The 19,633-nt window shown below is 38.5% G+C and overlaps 1 protein-coding gene across 1 annotated transcript in view; it reads right to left on the minus strand.

Annotated features, from left to right (window-relative positions):
* Positions 1 to 13,045: 13,045 nt before the first annotated feature.
* LOC114653002 (uncharacterized) overlaps positions 13,046 to 19,633 on the minus strand; it is a 44,152-nt gene continuing 37,564 nt past the window's right edge. The window contains exons 9-12 of the mRNA XM_028803222.2: positions 18,268 to 18,390; positions 18,010 to 18,141; positions 15,501 to 15,617; positions 13,046 to 14,117 (exon numbers count right to left, since the gene is read on the minus strand). Coding sequence (XP_028659055.2) covers positions 14,007 to 14,117; positions 15,501 to 15,617; positions 18,010 to 18,141; positions 18,268 to 18,390 — 483 coding nt within the window. The 3' untranslated portion in view covers positions 13,046 to 14,006. The remainder of the gene's footprint in view (positions 14,118 to 15,500; positions 15,618 to 18,009; positions 18,142 to 18,267; positions 18,391 to 19,633) is intronic.

The following is a 19,633-nucleotide window of genomic DNA, read 5'->3' on the forward strand; positions in this document are numbered from 1 at the left end:
TGTTGACCACTGCATATGTTTGTTTGAAAGTGCATTTTGTGGACATTACAAGTTGATTTTTGTTTTCTGCACAAAAAGATGTTTCTTTTAAAACTTATTGAAGCCACTTTGTAGACAAGATGGAAAGAATAATAAAGCCGCTTAAACCACAGGTCATAAAGTCGAAAAGTGATTTCACAATTTTTAAGAAGTGTTTTGTCAACATCCAAGATAGAGGTTGGTTTTTTGAAGAAAAAAATTCAATTTTTTTGGTGGAGTGAGTATAGGACATTCAAGGATGTCAGAACTTTTAGACAACATGAGAAGATGCAAAGTTCGTGTTGCCTTTAAAATACAAGGTGCACATCACTTAAAATGCTAGTATGATCACAGATAACATTGCTCTTCACTTTCTTAACTGCTTACCAAAAATGGGCTTACAGTGAGCTATGTACTATTCATGACACACTCCAGCGTAATTATATACACTGGAGTAATTAGGAAATAACAGTTGGCTTATGTCATGTGTGGGCTGTTGGAGGCAAGCCCATGCAAATGGGAATATGTACTGACTACACACAAAACATACCTCAGCCAGTAACTAAACCAGGCTTCATTTGTTTTGTGTGCCAGTTCGAACCCCCATCACTGCCAAAAGAGATGCTACTCTGCTGGGCCCTTGAGCAAGGCCCTTAAACTTCAATTGCTCCAGGGGTGCTGTACAATGGCTGACCCTGTGCTCTGACCCCAAGGGGTATGTGAAAAACCAAGTAATTTCCTTCGGGATTAATAAAGTATAATAAAAAAAAAAATAATGATTAAATGTGCCTCTTGCCTATCATCAGTTCTGTCATCATATTGCATCTTGAGTGACACTGCTTTTATGTTTCATGTTGCTTACAAATTTCAATATGATGCCTTCCCAAATAATTAGAAGAGTAAAAGGCATTCCTGCAATGTAACCACTTGTAATAAAGAACATAATTTGAGCTAGTATAGCATTGTGGTAAATTGTCTTGCAGCTCTAGAGATTACAACTTGATACTGGCCAGGTCACTGTGTTTGTGGAGATTGCGGTTTTTCCTTGTTAGGTGCGTTTTCAAATAATGTGAGAAGCACCTACTGCGATAGCCATGTCTGTCTATCTGTCTGTACATGTGAAACTACTCGGCCCGCTTGCTGACCAATTTAATTGAAATTTGGCACACTTCTTTAAAAAAATTTGATGGGACAGTTCAATTTTCATTGACATTTCTCAAACATTGTGCCGTGCAAAGTTTGGAAATTTCAAAATCTCCCTTGGAAGTGCATTGGTGAATCTGCAAACTCGTCTGTCTTAAAACAGAGAAACATTCTGTGCGACTTAAACAATGAATTTAAAGTGTTTATGTCAACTTATGTATTTTCCTCTTTTACTTCTACAGGACGGTAGTGAGACCAGCTATGTTAAATGGGTTGGAGACGATGGCACTGACCAGAAAGCAGGAGACAGAGCTGGAGGTAGCAGAGGTAAAGATGCTAAGATTTGCATTGGGCGTGACAAGGATGGATAGGATTAGGAATGAGTACATTAGAGGGTCAGCTCAAGTTGGACGATTGGGAGACAAAGTCAGATAGGCAAGATTGCGTTGGTTTGGACATGTGCAGAGGGGAGATGCCAAGTATATTGGGAGAAGGATGCTAAGCATTGAGCTGCCAGGGAAGAGGAAAAGAGGAAGGCCTAAGTGAGGGTTTATGGATGTGGTGAGAGAGGACATGCAGGTGATGGGTGTAACAGAACAAGATGCAGAGGACAGAAAGATATGGGAAAAGATGATCTGCTCTGGCAACCCCTAACGGGAGTAGCCAAAAGAAGAAGAAGACTTGTCTGACAGCCACTCGGTTGCACAATGCAAATGAGTCAGACGCATGTCAGATGCTGGGGAAAGCAAATGGCTCATTCAGCATCACCCTTCTCCTACTGCTTTAACTCCCCTAAGTGATATAAACATAGCATAGGACTTGAAAGGGCACAGCAGTTTATAATGCAGGGCAAAGATTGGAGCTGCTGGAACCTTGTCGTTGTGCTGAAAGAGGCTGATTGTGCCTCAAATAGCAATGGCATGACAGCATTACAGTTTGTGCTGTGCTAAAGAAGATACTTAGTGGTGTAATGTACAACATTGCCTGAAGAGCCACTTTTGCCTTCATGTATCTTCTGACTGGAATTACAATATCTCTATTTATATAAAATCCAATGTCTGTCTACTTTTAAGGAGAGAACTTCTTAACGGATTTAGATCAGGTTTTTTTTTCTATAATTTGCTTGAACATTCCGTTTGATTTTGTGACTTCCCTCATCGGGCTAAGTATCATAGTTCACTTGCGGTACCGAATTATTTGCACAAGTCTGAGAAAATGGCTGCAGGCTGAGGGAAAGGGGGGGCGGGACCCTACTCACTCACGCGCCACCCTCCAATCAAGTTGGTCTACCTCTCGCCACGTGTTGTAGCGTACCTTGCCTCTGCTTAGCTAGCGGTACCTGTTTGTTCAATGGACATTATCATCTACAGATTGTTAAGGAGTAACGTTTGATGTTTTTGAGATAGAGATCAGAACTATGTGTATTTTAGAGGGTAGCTGCTGATTGCCAAAGATATCACAGCCACGTGCCTTTGTCACCACTCGAGGGATGCTCTCCCATCAGTGCTGAACATGATCAGATACGGTGCCAACGTTTGACTTTGGAGCGTACCTACCTTCTGCTTGGCCACAATTACATTTTTGTTACATTTTTTATTGATTTTTAAAGTTTGTCCTTTTTCACTACTACGTGGGCAGCGCCACAGGTGACAGCTACGTTAGGATAAGTGTCACCTTTCTTTTTCAGATTATACAATAAATCAGTTTCTTTCTAAGTTCTTAGTAATTTATATAATTTTAATAAATTACTTGGTTTTAACTAATATTAATAGCTACAGTAGACGGTGAACTTATTTCATTTGCTTTTCTCCTTTCATAGGGTAATATTGATACTTATTTTATGCTAGCATTGGGCATTTTGAATTAATAGTTATTTTTCACTTGGTAATTATTTGGTACTACTCTATTGGGTATACTCTCAAAAATGTTTAAGAAAATTGAACAACAGTTAGTCACAGCCCCTTCAGCAACAACACACAATTGATACCAATTTTACATTACTTGACTTGGAATCTGCTATGTTGAGCCACCCCACAGCTATTTAAGGTAATTTTTTAAGTACAGTACATGACATTGTAAAGTGTTGGGTTTTTTTATAGTCGACTAACACATGTAATCCAATTCTTTTACTGCTGTTACTGTACTTTTGCAAAAATATTTAACAAACAAAAATATAACTAACTCTAGGATGAAGTATCTGAAAAAATGTGAAATGCTCCAACTTTGTCGCAGAATGTACCTGAATGATATCCCGTGTGTACATTTTCTAACTCATTTTTGATTTCTTCAGAAAATTGGTCTCCCCCATATGCCAAAGAGGTGTCTGTGAACTGGCAACCCTAACAGTGTAGGAAAGGACTGGCATCTTTTTGAAGTTTGGTCTTTTCCTTCATCTTTGAAACTGAAACTCCATGTGTGGCTGACAGTGTGCCTCCGTCATTAGGTTTATAGATGCATATTTTTCAAAATATGCACATCCTTCTTTTACAAGGAATCCAGTCTGTGAAGCTATAGCTATAATTGGCATGGGCTGCTTTTAGGTTTACAGGTTTGTAGGATCATTGTTGACATGTGTACAGAATAAGGTGAAATGCTTACTTGAATGTTCTAATCAACAAAGAACAAATCACCACTCTCTGGCACTATGTCCAGTTAGCTGAACTACCTTACCTCAAAACTTCTGTCTTCTTCACCAGAAAAATCTCAGAACACTGTTTAAATGTATGTTGAACGATGGTTATCTTAACAAATTTCTTTTGCCATTATAATAGAATGTAGTTTTTAGTTTAAACAGACACCTCACACATTTAAGGCTTTCCATGGATATATTTTGGATCATTATTTATCAAATCACCCTATGAAGGCTGGTTATCCTGTCCAGGGATTGTTCTTGTCTTACTCCAAATGCTTGCTGGGACAGGCCCTGGTTTCCTCATGACTCTACTCAGCATACAGTAAGTGGGTTTGAAAATGGATGGATGGATTGATTTATCAAGATGCATTTAATGTATAGGTTTTATGTTAGATATTAAAAATGCTGCTGCCCAACAATGGACTAATCTCCCATTCAGGGCTGGGACCTGTCTTACACCTGTTGCTGCCTGAATAGTCTTTTTGTCCCTACAACCCTGACCAAGAAAGTAAGGCATACAGTACAAGATAGGTCGTTTCTACAAGTAAGCAGGCAAATAATTCTTTTCTGTTGTGCATTTTGTGGTGACCACCATTTCAGACACATAAGTATAGTGTAAAACATTTGTTTGTTTATAATTATTACAGTATTTGATTTTGGCAGGTGTGCACATTTAAACCCCTTTTGGGTTTTTCTTCTGTGCAGTGCTAAAGAATTACTTTTTGCAAAATGTTGAGACCATCAAGACATGGTGTGTGATGTTGCTCCATACCAGGATATCTAGCACCCAGCTCCGCCAACAGGCATTCATTAGCTTCATCTTGGGAATCCCTTTTGCCAACTGTGCCTTGGGATGTGTTGCTTGTCATTCCTGGCTACATACCTATGTACTTCTGTTATGTACACACACCGAATTAGAGGAAAGCCCAAAATCGGGCACATTTATTTAACAATCTACAGCTGTACTTACAGAAGAATCACCTTTCACATTATGGCCTTAGGCAGTGCCTCACAAAGTAACAATTACATATACTAGCCACAGCATTTATTGCATTGTTTCTGAAGTTGTGTTCATGTTTTCAGTGTTCCCAGTCATCTTCTGTGCCGTGCCAAGTCTCTCTCTGTGATTCCCCCTTCTCTTTGTGACACTCTATTTATCCAATGCCCCAAGTGTCTACACCTGCCTTCTTTAACCATCCTGGGCTTGTAAAGTGTAATGAGAATGTTCCAGGAGTATTCTTCATGGTATTGTGCCAGTGGCTATAGCACAGTTTGCATCCATCACCAACCTGTATGTTGTATTGTGTCCTGCAGTATCTCTTATGAATTACATATGCATGCTCGTCTACACTTGGGGCAATGATCTTCATGTGTGTGCTGATTTCCATGAGTGCATCTTGCTTTAACATTACTTCATGTAAAGTCAGGGAAAATTTATACATCTTCATATTACTCACACGTTGTAAGATTGTTCAAAGTTTGGTGCAAAATTCAAAAAATGATTGCTGGTTGGTTCATCATTGCTATTGCAAAGGTCCATTTTACTATTAAGTTTGTTCTCATCTCAGCTGACGGCGCATGGCTTATCTATGTAGATGCAGCAATCACACAATGAACAAGATTATATTATTACATTTTTGTCAAATTGATAACTTTTTACAAATTCTTTGTTGTCTAGCATTTCCAGAACATTCTGCCTTTCCTTGAATGTGATTGTGGATCTCTGCCCAAATACCATTTTCTGCCAACTTCTAATGAGTTAGGACAGCTAACAAGTGTTTCTAAATCTTGGTGAAATTAGGAGTAGTTTTTTGAATTAGGAAAATTTGATAAAATGCTTTTACTCCGACTCCTAAGAGTAGAACCAATTACGTGTCACTCTGAGATCTTTGAGCCAGTTAGGACTGTAAACAGTGTTCTTTTGTAAGTGTGTTATTTTTATTCTGTACATTCAATCATCCACCAATTTGTTTTCCAAACACACTTATTCCTTTACAGAGGTCAAGGGAGTCAAAGCCAATCCTTGCAGCATTGCATGCAAAGCTGATGCCAACTCAACACAAGGCACACACTCAGACATACTCCCAAACTAATAGCTGGCCAGTTTATAGCAGTGTTTAAAGTGTTTGTCTTTACGATATGGGTGCAAACTGAAAAATCAGTGCAGAAACAAGGAGAACAAGCAAACTACACATAGACAAAGACAGGGATTCAAACTAATGTTCCTGTAGCTGTGAGAGAGTCACGGAGTTATTAAACTCTGATCACTTAATTTTCAACCAAGGAATAGATTTGAATAAAGTACTGTGTAGTGCTGGGGAGTTAGAGTCACAGATGTGAAATTGGCTAATATTTGATGGAGTTGGAACAAGATTTTGAGTTCCAAGTGCTTTAATAAGCAGATGTCTTGCTGGCTAACACAATGATAAAAACATAATGGTATGCAAACTGCAGATTTAACTTGGTTTACACTTTCAAGAAGGTTGATGTACCAAGCTGGGATGTAACAGTTGCACAGGAAATGCTATGTAATATACACAGCATAAACAAGATATGCAAATAAAGTTATAGAATGGCATGACAGTGAGTACCAGTGCAGCTCCATGATGTATGTATGTTATATGCCCAGTAGAGCTATACAAGTAGATGGTACTGTTTTTTTAATTTCCACAAATACTTTGTACCTGTCGTCTACACTGTTTTCTAATAAACTTGGTCTAATCCCCCTTTTACGGGAGGATTTTTATTTTTAATGAATCAGACAGACACATGTCTACACTAAGCTGCTTGGAAAAAAGAGCAAGACAAGTACCTACTTTACACTATCCATCCATCCATCCATTTTCCAACCCGCTGAATCCAAACACAGGGTCACGGGGGTCTGCTGGAGCCAATTCCAGCCAACACAGGGTGCAAGGCAGGAACCAATCCCAGGCAGGGCGTCAACCCACCGCAGTACTTTACACTACTTTCTTGAAAAATGGCAAGGTGGATTTTAGAACTTGGAGTCGCATTGGCCATTTAGATATTACTTCTTGTCAACCATTATAAAACTAAGTTTTTCAATGTAGGTGTGCACATTTGACATGAACACATTTGTGTGTACTGAAAGTGCTCATTTGACTTGAGATGGCAAGTTGTACTTTTCTTTACTTAGGTTTGGTATGGAAACTACGTCCCATGTAGTAAGAGCATGTTCATGATGTTCAACACTTATGTATCAGAATTGTTATCACAGTGTCCTTTATACAGATACTTCTACATTTCAGAGCTACTTGGTATTAAATGACAAAAAAATAGAAATGGTGCCTTGTTATACTTTGGTGTCCATTTCATTTAGAAGCATGTTTCACATGCAGATATTGCATCTGCAGAATTTTGTAGCCTTGTCAACACAGCATTGGGGAAGCTTCATAAAGCCTTTATTAGCTACAAAATTATATGGACAAATGTCGACATATGAGTTCAATACAAATTAACTTTTTTTTCTTGCTTAATGTTAGAAAGGCAGGACACATTGCATCTTTCTGCAACACTGTCTGGTTTTGATTGTGCTTTGCATATCTGCCTGCTCATTTTCCCAATATGCTTTAAATATCTGACACTCAGAAATAAAATTATAAAAATAACAGCATTATGATTAGGTATTTAAAGTGTAAGACAGACAGAGAGGGGTGTGGATCATATACTGATACAGCATGTTGCTACACCCACCACACAATGAACCACCTGGATTGGGACCCAAGTGCAGCTGTGCATAGGATGACACCTCAGCACCACACTGGAACAGTGTGAGGTATTTTTATGGTGGCTGGAGTGCCAATCCTACCACCAACCCCCAAGTTTTTCCTGTAAGTTGGAGCACCTGCTTAACCTGATTAACGTCATACGCAGGACAAAGCAATCGCAGGTTAAGGACCTTTCAAAGGTCCCAACGGAGCATAGTCACTTCTGGCGTTTGCAGGATTCGAACCGGCCACCTTCCTATAGCTGGTGCAGATTCCTAGCCTCAGAGCTATCACTCCACCACAAACATTAATTTTTATAAAGTAATGGTTTTTGTCCATATTCTAAGAAATGACATTTTTACCAGACTTTGATTGCACATTACAGGCAATTTGTTACCCCTTATTTCTCAATGCTGACCACTAATACTTGCCCGTATCAGAGTGAAAATAGTTCTGTGGGATCCTAGTCCTGAAGCTCACTTGTAACACACATCTTCATTTGCTAACACTTAATTGCTAACCATATATCTTGTAAGATGGAGGTTTGCATCATATTTTATAGTATTATCTTCATACTAGTCATTAAGCCCGTTAGAATAACGGGCGTTAGAACAATGTTGCATAAACATTAGTAGGAACAGTTTATATTAAATGGCAAGGGACTTTGACCTCATTCTTTTTGTTGGTCGTATTCTTCGTTCTTTCAGCCTTTCTTTTTGTTGATGTTTACTTGCTGAGCTGACCGTTCTTCGTGGGCTGCCTCCGTGTATTGTGTGTCTTTAATTTTCTGTGACAGTAATACTGTCTTGTACGTCCGCTGGCTTGTACATCCATAATATACGTTTAATTTTCTCTGGCGGTAATACAGACGTGTGCGTCGTTAATATGCCTTTAATTTCCTCTCGCAGTAATACTGGTTTGTATTTCCGTAAAATGCCTGTAACTTTCTCTGACAGTAATATCGCACATCGCACCGTGCCCCACGCATGCACACTTCACCAGAAGACACACACACACGGACACCTGGACGCACACAGGAATTTTATTAAAGAGGATATAATACACTACCATGGCTGTCCGTTTGTCTGTCCAGGATTTTAAATCATCTGTAGTTTGCAAACCATTTGACCTATTGAACTGAAATTTGGTACACATATACTATGTAACGTCTACTATCCACTTTCGGGATGAGGATTGACCTCCAAGGTTATTCCTCTTTTTATTTTTATTTTATTTTATTGTAGAATCAACCCTTGGCAGCAGCCAGTAGGGCGGCTGTGTGGTGCATGCACATGGTGCCGTTCTCATTCCCTACCACCTTCGCCATCCTTTCCCCTACCTCTTCATATCTTAAATCATTCTTGAGGCAGATTGAAGACTTAAGTGCCAGCTTAAGTGAAAAATTAAGAAAACATACTAAGTAATTGCATCACAAACACTTAATCAGTTTTAACGCGAAAAAATGCCGATGAAAGAAGAGAAGCAGGCCACTAGGGTGGAGAAAAGAAGAGCTGCTCAGGAGGCAGCAAGCACATCAACCTCTGAACAAACGAATGCTAAACGTACAGAGAAAGAGTATGAAAACTATGAATGCTCAAGTCAAGTGTATTCACTGCATGTTATCGTGCAGTGTTCTGTTACTGTAAATTAATAATTGCCAACCGATCATAATAATAATATGTTCTATGCAAGCTACAGTTAGAAAAATTGGATTTATAAGCTTGAATTAGAGTCAGGGCCAGAGCTGGGGACAGATGCTTTGCCAATGACTACATAATCCTAGTACTGTGCAAATATCTTAGACACATGTTAAAAAATTCTATAAAGTGAGGATACTATTAAAATAATGAAGTAAAAATCGTCTTAAATATGAAAAATATAGTCTAAAAAGCAGTAAATAGTAAAAAAAAAACTTGATCAAATCAATATTTGGCGTGACAGCATTTTGCCTCTAGTACTGCATTACTGTTTTTAGGTCTAGTGTTGTGCAGTTTTATAAGGAATCGGCTAGTACTTTGTTCCAAACATCTTACATAACGTGACTCAGTTCTTCTGCAGACTTTGACTCTTTCACTTGCTTCTGTGTCCCTAGTAATCCCAGATGTGGCCCCTGCACCTTCTCTTGAAGATAGGTCTTTATAACCTAGGCCATTTGTTTGTGTTCCTTGTCCTATTGCAAAATAAAGTTGGAAGCAATTGAATGCCTCCCTGATGGTAATGGGTAACTAATCTGCTTGTACGTCCCAGCATTGAAGATTCCATTAATTCTGACCAAATCACTAGCACCGTTTGCAGAAATATAGCCCTGAATATGCAGGGAACTTCTGCACACTTCACTGCTGGCTACAAACACTCATCCATGTGGTTCTCTCTCCAGCTCATCCTCTGACAAACTGCCTCCTGTTTCAGCCAAAAATTTGTAACTTTGTCTTGTCAGTCCATTGTTTACTACCTTGGTTCTTGTGTTTCTGTGCATAATTTTGTTCCCACAAATGGGTTTTTGGCAGCAGCTCTTCATTCCATTGGCAATGGTCTTATGGCAGAAGGTTTTTCTCATGGCTTGCTTGCTGTGTTTGTGTATGCTGAAGTGACAGCTCCTTTTTGAAAATGCTTTCAACTGTTCCTATCTTTGCAGCAATAAAGCTGTCTTTTTTGGAAACCTGGACTCACCTCCTTCTCTCTTGCTGCGTGGGGCTCTGGAGATGCATTGGCTTACACATAGCTGTAGTTTGCATGTTTATAATGAGCCGACAGCAGCTTAGATTTTGAATTTGAACAAGCACATGTCGTGGATGATTGTTATTGTGAAGAATGGGAGGGCACTGGTTTCAAAACTCTGCACTTTTTAGGTAAGAATAACTTCATGTATTGGGTAATTTCCGATCGCATTGGGGGCGGGCTGATTCAGCAGTTGGTGGTCCCAAGCAGTGATAGAGAGACGGTATTGAAAATGCTCACACACATGTCTTGGGGGGTCATCTCGGTGCAGAGAACACTAGGGATTGTATTTTGAAATTGTTTTATTGTCTGAATATTGGCAGAGATGTGGAGCAGTTTTGTAAGTCTTACCCTAACTGTCAAGCTGCTTCAGCTCATAGACCCGTTAGGACCACCTTTCACCGATGGCTATTTTGGATGTCCCTTTCAAGAGAGTTGGTTTAGACCTTGTTGGTCCACTTCCTAAGAGTAAACATGGTTATCAGTATATGCTTGTGTTGGTTGATTATGCAACAGGATATCCCGAGGTGGCAGCTTTGCGTAAGACTAACGCACAGGCTTTAATGGAGGTTTTCACACCACGCGAGATCGAAACTGACCAGGGTATGCTTTTTACCTCCTGCATAATGAAACAGTTATCTGAGAGCCTTGCAATTAAACAATTGAGCACCAGTGTTTACCATCCTCAGACAAATGGCCTGACTGAACGATTTAACAAGACTTTAAAGAAGATGATTCGGCATGTGGCTCATGATGACCCGACATTCTGTGACACGGTGTTGCCCTTTCTCATGTTTGCTTTTTGTGAATCCCCTCAGGCATCTACCAGCTTGAGTCCATTTGAATTACTATTTGAGAGGTGACCCCATGGTGTGTTGGGTGTTTTTCGGGAAGAATGAACAGGAGTTCAGACTATAACTCCGGGTTTGAAATTGTCGATCGAGTTACTTCACTTGAGGAACAAATTTCTAAATTGTTCTCTATAGTGGTAGAGCATCAGAAGCTTGAGCAGGAGGCACAAAAACACAATTATTACAGGAGAAGCAGACTTTACAAATTCATAAAGGGTGATGAGGTTCTTGTTTTGATCCCATCTGACCCACATATGTTTTTGGTGAAATGGCTCTGTCCTGCAGTGGTGGAGGAACAAATTGGCCCAGTGAACTATAAGGTTAGAAATCTGGTCTATCGGAAGACCATTCACATCCTGCATGTTAATCTTCTGATGAAGTGGCATGACCCTAACTAAGTGTTTGCCATTACCGCTGAAATCCCTCAGACTAAGGTTGTTTTTGGTGATGATTTCATGGACACTCAAAAGGCTGAGTTGCTGTTGCTGATTGGAAAGAACTTGGATTTCTTTTCATCCTTGCCTGGACAGAGGACACTGGTGAAACACAAGATTTTGACTGAGTCTGGTGTTAAGGTATAGATTCGCCAGTATTGTATAGCAGAAGCAAAGAGAGATGTGGTATGCAAAGAGGTGAAGTAGATGATCGAATTAGGGGTGATTTGCAGGAGTAAAAGTGAATGGCACAGTCCAAATGTTCTAGATCCAAAACCGGATACCTCTGTTCAGTTTTGTTTTGTTTTTAGATGCTTGAGTAAGATTTCCAAATTTGATCTGTACCTGTTGCCGCATATTGATGACTTGCTGGAGAAACTCGGACAAGTCTCATATATTTCCACCCTGGATCTCAGGAAGGGGTACTGGTAAGTACCTCTTGAAGAATCTGGGTGTGAGAAGACCACATTCGCAACCCCAGACAGGTTGTACGAATTCACTAGGCTCCTATTTTTTTTTCATGGCGCACCTGCAACTTTCCAGCATATGATTTTGCGGCCCAATTCTGTGTATTCTGTGGTGTATCTCGATGGTGTGGTCATTTTCAGTAATGATTGGCAGTTTTAGCTCGCCCACCTACAGGCAGTGCTTGACAGCTTGAGACAGGCAGAGTTGACAGCTAATCCTAAGACGTGTACATTTGGTATGTCGAAAATGCATTATTTTGGGTATTCTATGGGGAACGGTTTGATTAGTTCTCAGTTGAACAAGGTGGACAAGGTGCTTGCGTATCCACATCTGGAAATGCAGAAGCAGTTTTGTGCTTTCCTTGTACTCGCTGGTTATTATAGGAGAGTCATCCTGAATTTTGCACATTGAGCTGCCTCTCTCAATGACACGATGAAGGGCGAAAGAACCACAGCACTGTCTAGTCCAATGATTGTGAAAGGTCCTTCTCTGACTTTTTGCTTTGTCATCATACCTGGTCCTTAGGATTCTGTATTTTTGTAAGGAGTTAATTTTGCAGACAGATGCAAGTGCATTTGGATTCAGTGCTGTATTGTCTCAAGAGGTTTGATGGGGAAGAACATCCCATAAAATTTCATAGCAGGAAATTGCTTCACAGGAAATGTCATTACTTGACCAATGAAAAGGAATGCCTCACAATTAAGTTGGAAATGGAGGCATTCTCCAATTACTTGTGGGGAAGGCGGTTTGCCCTGATGACTGACCATGCTCTATTACAGTGGCTCTACAGGCAAAAAGATACAAACTCCTGGCTCACTAGATGGTTCATTAGCTTGCACCTGTTTGATTCTGATGTCCACCATTGTCCTGTTTCTGCACACGTATACTCTGATGTCCTCTTGCGGCTGGCCGAGCCTGGCTTTGGCTGTTGCTTCGTTATCATCGGTATGAACAAAACTGAATAACAGGCTGTGAGTAACATTGGAATGAGATAAAGAAGATTTCCTATAAGTAAACAGCAGGGGTGTCTTTCATCATATCAATAATCACAGGTTAATATAATTATATTTTTAATTACAAATCTTAGTACATTTTAAAACATTTTATAATAATACTATTCAAAAATTTAGATTACTTTTACATTTGTACACACTGATTTTCATGTATTAAGGCAGCTCAAAGATAATGCCAGCCCTTGCTTTACATATCTCAGTGTTGGGCTTTGTTATCAAAACAGAACATGAACATCACACTGATCTCAGCTTAATCCCGGTGGAACTCACATGCCCTAAATCCATTTGATGAGATGAACTGAATAGAAAACATGCCAAATTAATCTCATAGACCTTTGTCTATTGTATTTGGGAGGGAGTATCCTAGACCATAGCACTGCATTTCCTGTACAATTTCACTTTCTGCAAACTTTAATCCTGCATCAGCATTTAAGGCAGTAAGCTATGAGCTCATTTCTGCAAATGTGCGTTATTTTTAAAGGATGTGATAATATATTCATTTATGAATGCAATATAACAAAACATAACATTCTGAAAACCACTTAATACGATATAGGGTTGTGGGAATCACAGCCTTTTACAGAAGCACTAGGCACAAAGTAAGAAACAGTCCTGGACATGACGCCTGACCATCGAAGAGTCCAATCACTCACACATAGCCATTTTCAAAATTGCCAATCAGTCTAAAATATGTGTATTTTGGATTATGTCAGGAAAACACAAAGGAAGTGCCTTTGGAGATCCAACTTTTATGGTCTGTACAAGAAAGAGGCATGTATCTAATGCATAAAGGAACCATCTTCAAAAGATGTACTCTGGAAGTTATAGTAAATTAACAATTTGATTAATCAGGTATGAGAAGGTAATGTTATGCTGTGTTACACGAGAGCTACATTGTTTTTGAATACATTCTCTGCTTTTTCTGTCATTGTTGAGTGCTTACAAATGGACAGTTGGCCTACAAGATTCATATATGCTGCTCATTCTCTTCATCTCTAAATTTATTTGTGCTCAGCATAAAACAATCCCCATCGCTGGTCACCCAGTTCACATCGCTTCAGCTTTTCATTCCAACCTTGGATAATATCGTTGTAATCCTCCTCTAAAAATTCCTGCAAAGAACAATCACATATTTAGTTGAACAGAAAGTTCAGTGACAAGAGAAAGATTAAATGTTTATTGGAAGCAGCCTGGACTTTAATTTTGAATTAACACATTTCATCCCAACCACCCCTTTTTTGACTCTAGTTTGCTGTAAACCATATAGCTCATTGCATTTTAATTACCTAAAGAAGTAAAATAAGAACATCTATCTAACTGAAAAAGAGATTTAATACATTCAACTTTTATTCATCCATCCATCCATCCATTTTCCAACCCGCTGAATCCGAACACAGGGTCACGGGGGTCTGCCAGAGCCAATCCCAGCCAACACAGGGCACAAAGCAGGAACCAATCCTGGGCAGAGTGCCAACCCACCGCAGGGCACACGCACACACACACCAAGCACACACTAGGGACAATTTAGAATCGCCAATGCACCTAACCTGCATGTCTTTGGACTGTGGGAGGAAACCGGAGTACCCGGAGGAAACCCACGCGGACACGGGGAGAACATGAAAACTCAACGCAGAGAGGAGCCGGGAAGTGAACCCAGGTCCCCAGGTCTCCCAACTGCGAGGCAGCAGCGCTACCCACTGCGCCACTGTGCCGCCCAATTTTCAAGTAATTTGTAATAATTTCTAATTATTGTATAGCATGCTAGGCTTTAAATGTACTTTTAATAAGAATTTTGGATGGCATTGTGGTACAATGGTTAATGCTGCTGTCTCACCAGTCCAGCATGTTAGGTTCCAATCGCATGTCTAGTTGTTGTGTGTGTTGTGTTGGCCATGATATTCTAGTTTTCCTATCACATTTTAACACTTATGTTCTAGGTTAGGTGGTGATTATGAAACTGGACTCATATTGGTGTCTGAAGGAGTGGGAGCTGTGATGGACCAACTCATTTTTTATCTGTGATGCTGGGTTAGGCTCTGATCCCCATCATGACTCTGAGTTGGATTAAACGGGCTTGTGAATAGCATGTTATATTTGTCTATCTTGATATTCCTTAAAGTTAATTGGAAAAGCCATGTTTTCTCTCTGAAGCGTGGTTGTTATTATTACTAGAAATGTCTGACTATCACCACTTTATATTGAAACATTTTCCAAGTTCACATTTAATATTTTTTTTAAATAAATGCAAACTAAAGAGTTGGATTTTAGTTCGGAATAGGCTTTTTCATCTTTTTTGTTTAATGTTCACCTGTACTTAATTTCATATTCCAAAAATGTTATTCAAGTAAAATAGAAATGGAAAGAGCGTATGAAAGATCCTTCAAACTGTTTTTGATGTTATCAACTCCTGTGCTTTCAACATTTATTTTGTGGATCCGATATTGTAGCAAAGTATAATTATATATAGGATATAAAAGTTCATTTTATCTGTTTACCTCAATGAATTCATCTCTGATGTCTTCAAATCTTTGCAACTCCTCCTTCAGTACTTGAACAAACTGGGCAGTCCTGTCCTCTGCATGTACCTGCTGAAATCCTGCTTCTTCCAATAACTGTAGAGAAACAAATATTTTATGTTTTGATTTAAGATGAGTATAAATCTGCCAAGAGTAAAGTGAATTATTGTACAATTTAAATTTTATTCAAATCCTTTTGTTTTTATGTGAAAGGCATTCTGGGTGTCATATCTTTAAAGATACCAAGCTAGAAACACCAAGGCTACTTTTTACATTGTGCACTGGATGAGCTGAAAGGTTTAACTTTTGGATAAATATAACAAAGAGCATGTGTACTATGCTGGAGCAGGTATTATAAGCAGGTGGAGAGTTTGTAAAATCCAAAGGTTCAATACTCAAAAAGATACTGACAATTTAAATCCAGAAAATTTGTAAAGGGCAGTAAAAGTAAGAAGGCAAACACGTAACACTTTATATTGTCAGTGGTGAGAATTAGGAACAAACTATACAGTACTGTTAAGGAGAATATCCTGGAACCATTTAAAGAATGAACTAGATACAATATTTAAATCAGTTCACTCCTTCCATGCTTTTTCAGGAACAAAATACTGTAACCATTCAGAATGATCTTGTCTCTTTATAAATGTTTTTATTTATTTTTGTAGTTAGAAAGTAACATTATTGTGCATTCTGCATCACACATTATATCTGCTTGTAAGAGTCCTCTGTATATAGGCTCCTATGGTTTTAAAAAATCCCTAAAATAAACATTGTCCAAAGCTCTAATCATTAAACCATACTGAATACTTATGAGGTATACAAACTACTGAAAAGAAAAACATACAAAAAAGTTTTTTTTAGTTTACATAGCATAACATTCAACATAAAAAGACACTTTACAAAGCTAGTAAGATTATAATATAATATCAAATATAACAATTGAACAGTACAATATTAGGAATAAACAGGTAAAAAGCAGATACAGGAAAGGTACAGCATAAATTATTGAGGTGTTGGAATATTCAGTCCCCATGTTTTGGTTTTGCATGACTGTTTATTGACTATCAAAGTAGTAAATTTAACAGGAAATACATTTTTATATGTCAGGCAGCCTGTTATAACATCTTGTCAGATCTTTGTTCAAGCTGGCTGTGTTTATAATAGCTAGGTACATTCTAAGACCAGTTGCTTCAGTCAAATATGATGCTAAGGCCTAAACTCTGCTTATTGTCAAACCCTTAGAAGTAGGTTATGGTAAATGCAATTTTCTCCCAATAACAGATACCTGCGCAAGCACACATTACTGGGTTTTCTTTTTTTTTTTTTTTAATTTTATTTATTTTTTAAATTACTGGGTTTTCTCAGAAGAACCAAGTTGAGCTCTTTTATGAATGTGAATCCCATTCAGTGAATGAGTTCATGTCTTGCACATATTTTATGTGCAGAATGAGAAATTTGAACGATGGGAATAAGTAAGGACACATATCCATCCATTTTCTAGACTGTTGTGTATTTTAAATTCAAATTTGAATGTTGTAAGCCACTTTGATATTGGGTATATCAGTTTGTAAAAATGTGAATAACTAATAGCATATTTCAAAACCTGACATTAGAAGATGTGAAATATAAAATATAATTAAGATTTTAATCCATCCATTTTCCAACCCGCTGAATCCGAACACAGGGTCACGGGGGTCGGCTGGAGCCAATCCCAGCCAACACAGGGCACAAGGCAGGAACCAATCCCAGGCAGGGTGCCAACCCACCGCAGGACACACACAAACACACCTAAAATTTTAATGTGTAACAGTTTTTTGATATTAATGTCACTCCGATTTTATTTCCTTTACATTTTTATTGTAAACATACCTTTGCTTTTGAATACTGTATGGCAACTCATCTTTTCTATTGTGAAATTTATGGTGTTTTTCTCAAATGACATTACCTTGAATTACATTTAATAGTGAGATGTGTACTTTTTGATTCATGATAAGGTATCCTTAAACATGCATTGTTGTGTGCATCCTGTGATGGATTTGTTTCCTGGCTTCGCTTCCTGTCCACAGTTGATTCTCACCCTCTACCCAGTTTTGATGGGACAGAAACAAGCTTTCCAAGGTTTTGAATTGGGTATGCATTTTTTGAAATGAATGGATGGGTGAACTGAAAAAAATGCACTTTTGTAGCTAATAGTTCTTCTATTGATTGAGTTTACTTTATTAAACAGGTTACACTGGACTGGGAAGCTTTACTTTTACACTTTTTCATCTTAGTTTTAGAGGATGTGGATAAAAAAGTAAAATTGTATTAATACCATCCATTCCACATTGATAACTTTTCAGGCTTTTAAAGTTATTGTTGTAATTATGTTTCATACTTAATCAGACTAAGACTACAAACTTGTACAATAATTCAGAGGAAACTCAGTCTAATCCATACTGTTTAAAAGTTCTGGGTTAAAATACAGTCCTCTGCATACATACAGTACCTTGCCATACTCCTGAGGTGTACAGAGAATGTACCCTCTTTTCTGGACATATTCCTCAAAGATAGGAGACCAGGGTTTCTCTCCACAACAATAATCACTAATCAACACTTTCCCTCCTGGTTTCAACCAAGACTGCAAAACATAACAGGTGAAATATTAGCACAGAAATTGACATGAGTATGGTATTTTTGTTGAATGAAACCTTATTTTTAATACTAAGGGAAACCTTATCTGTAAATACTTTAGTGCATAGCTCACATGGAACTGTTTGAAGAGAGCCAGTTTGTCTTTGATATGCAGGATAGTATCCCTGCTATACACTACATCAAAAGAAGCATCAGGGAACAGTCTCTTTGTAGCATCTCCAACTTCAAATTGCACCTAAAAGGCAAAAGAAGGATAAAGGATTTAGAGCACTGTATAGAGAAATAGTTCCCTTATTTCCTAATTTTAAGGAGTAGTCCTTTAACATTGGGAAAATATACAAACTCCACATGCTACAGAAATCAGGTATGGTATTTAAACCCATGAGTGGGCCCGGTGGTAAATTGGTGCCCCATCCAGGTTTAGTTTCTGCCTTGTTTCAGCCTCCCCCCAAAAGACTTGAATTGGATTAAGTGGTTTTAAGAATGATACTTTGTTATTTCTTTTATATTAGTTTTGCCCTTAAACAGATTAACTTTCTTTTGGGAGCACATGCTTTGGAAGACTAATATTCAGCACTAAAGCTACTACTGTGCTGTTTGTTAATGACAAGGTATGGAACTGCCCACAATTATATAATGGGAGCATTTCTTAAACTCTGATAAATGCATACAGAACACTAGCATTTCTGCTTAACAGCCAACAGAAAAATAAGAATCACAAAAATACAGACTAGTGTAAAATAAGGACAGAGATAGCCAGGAAGAGGGACTCTCACAAGAAAGGAAGTACCTTATGAGTTCCTGATAACTAGAAAGGAATACAATCTGACAGTGGGAGGACTTACCAACATTCTAGGGTAGAAGAATTCATATCACTGGGCGAGAAAAACGTAAAAGGGAATGTTTGGTGCTTCAGTCAATATTTCTTGCTTTTCCCATTATCACTTTTTGCTACTTATTTTTTCTAAAAAGTCTTTTTTCTTGCTATATTTTGTCATTATTTTGGGTTTTCGGACAGCTTGAGATACCCTCATATTCACCCATCCATTATCCAACCTGCTATATCCTAACTACAGGGTCACAGGGGTCCGTTGGAGCCAATCCCAGGCAACACAGGGCACAAGGCAGGAAACAAACCCTGGGCAGGGCGCCAGCCCACCGCAGACCCTCATACCTCCATATCAAAATAGTATATGTGACTTAAAAAATAAAATATGAAAATGAACACAGTGTTTCATAATGGCAAATTACAACAGTTCTATAAAATATTTTCATGAAACAAATTTCAATCATGTGTTTTGGGTGACTTACTTCCAAATTGACATTGGAATATGTGGAGTTCACATATCCATCCATGTATCCATTTTCAAACTCTCGTACCCATTCATGATTGCAGAGAAACATCTCCTAATCCTGCAACATTAGGCACATGACAGGGACTAGGCCATGTCAAGACGTTGTTTCATTGTAGAACTTAT

Source organism: Erpetoichthys calabaricus, chromosome 1 (genome assembly GCF_900747795.2).
Source record: "Erpetoichthys calabaricus chromosome 1, fErpCal1.3, whole genome shotgun sequence".
Taxonomy (NCBI): Eukaryota; Metazoa; Chordata; class Cladistia; order Polypteriformes; family Polypteridae; genus Erpetoichthys; species Erpetoichthys calabaricus.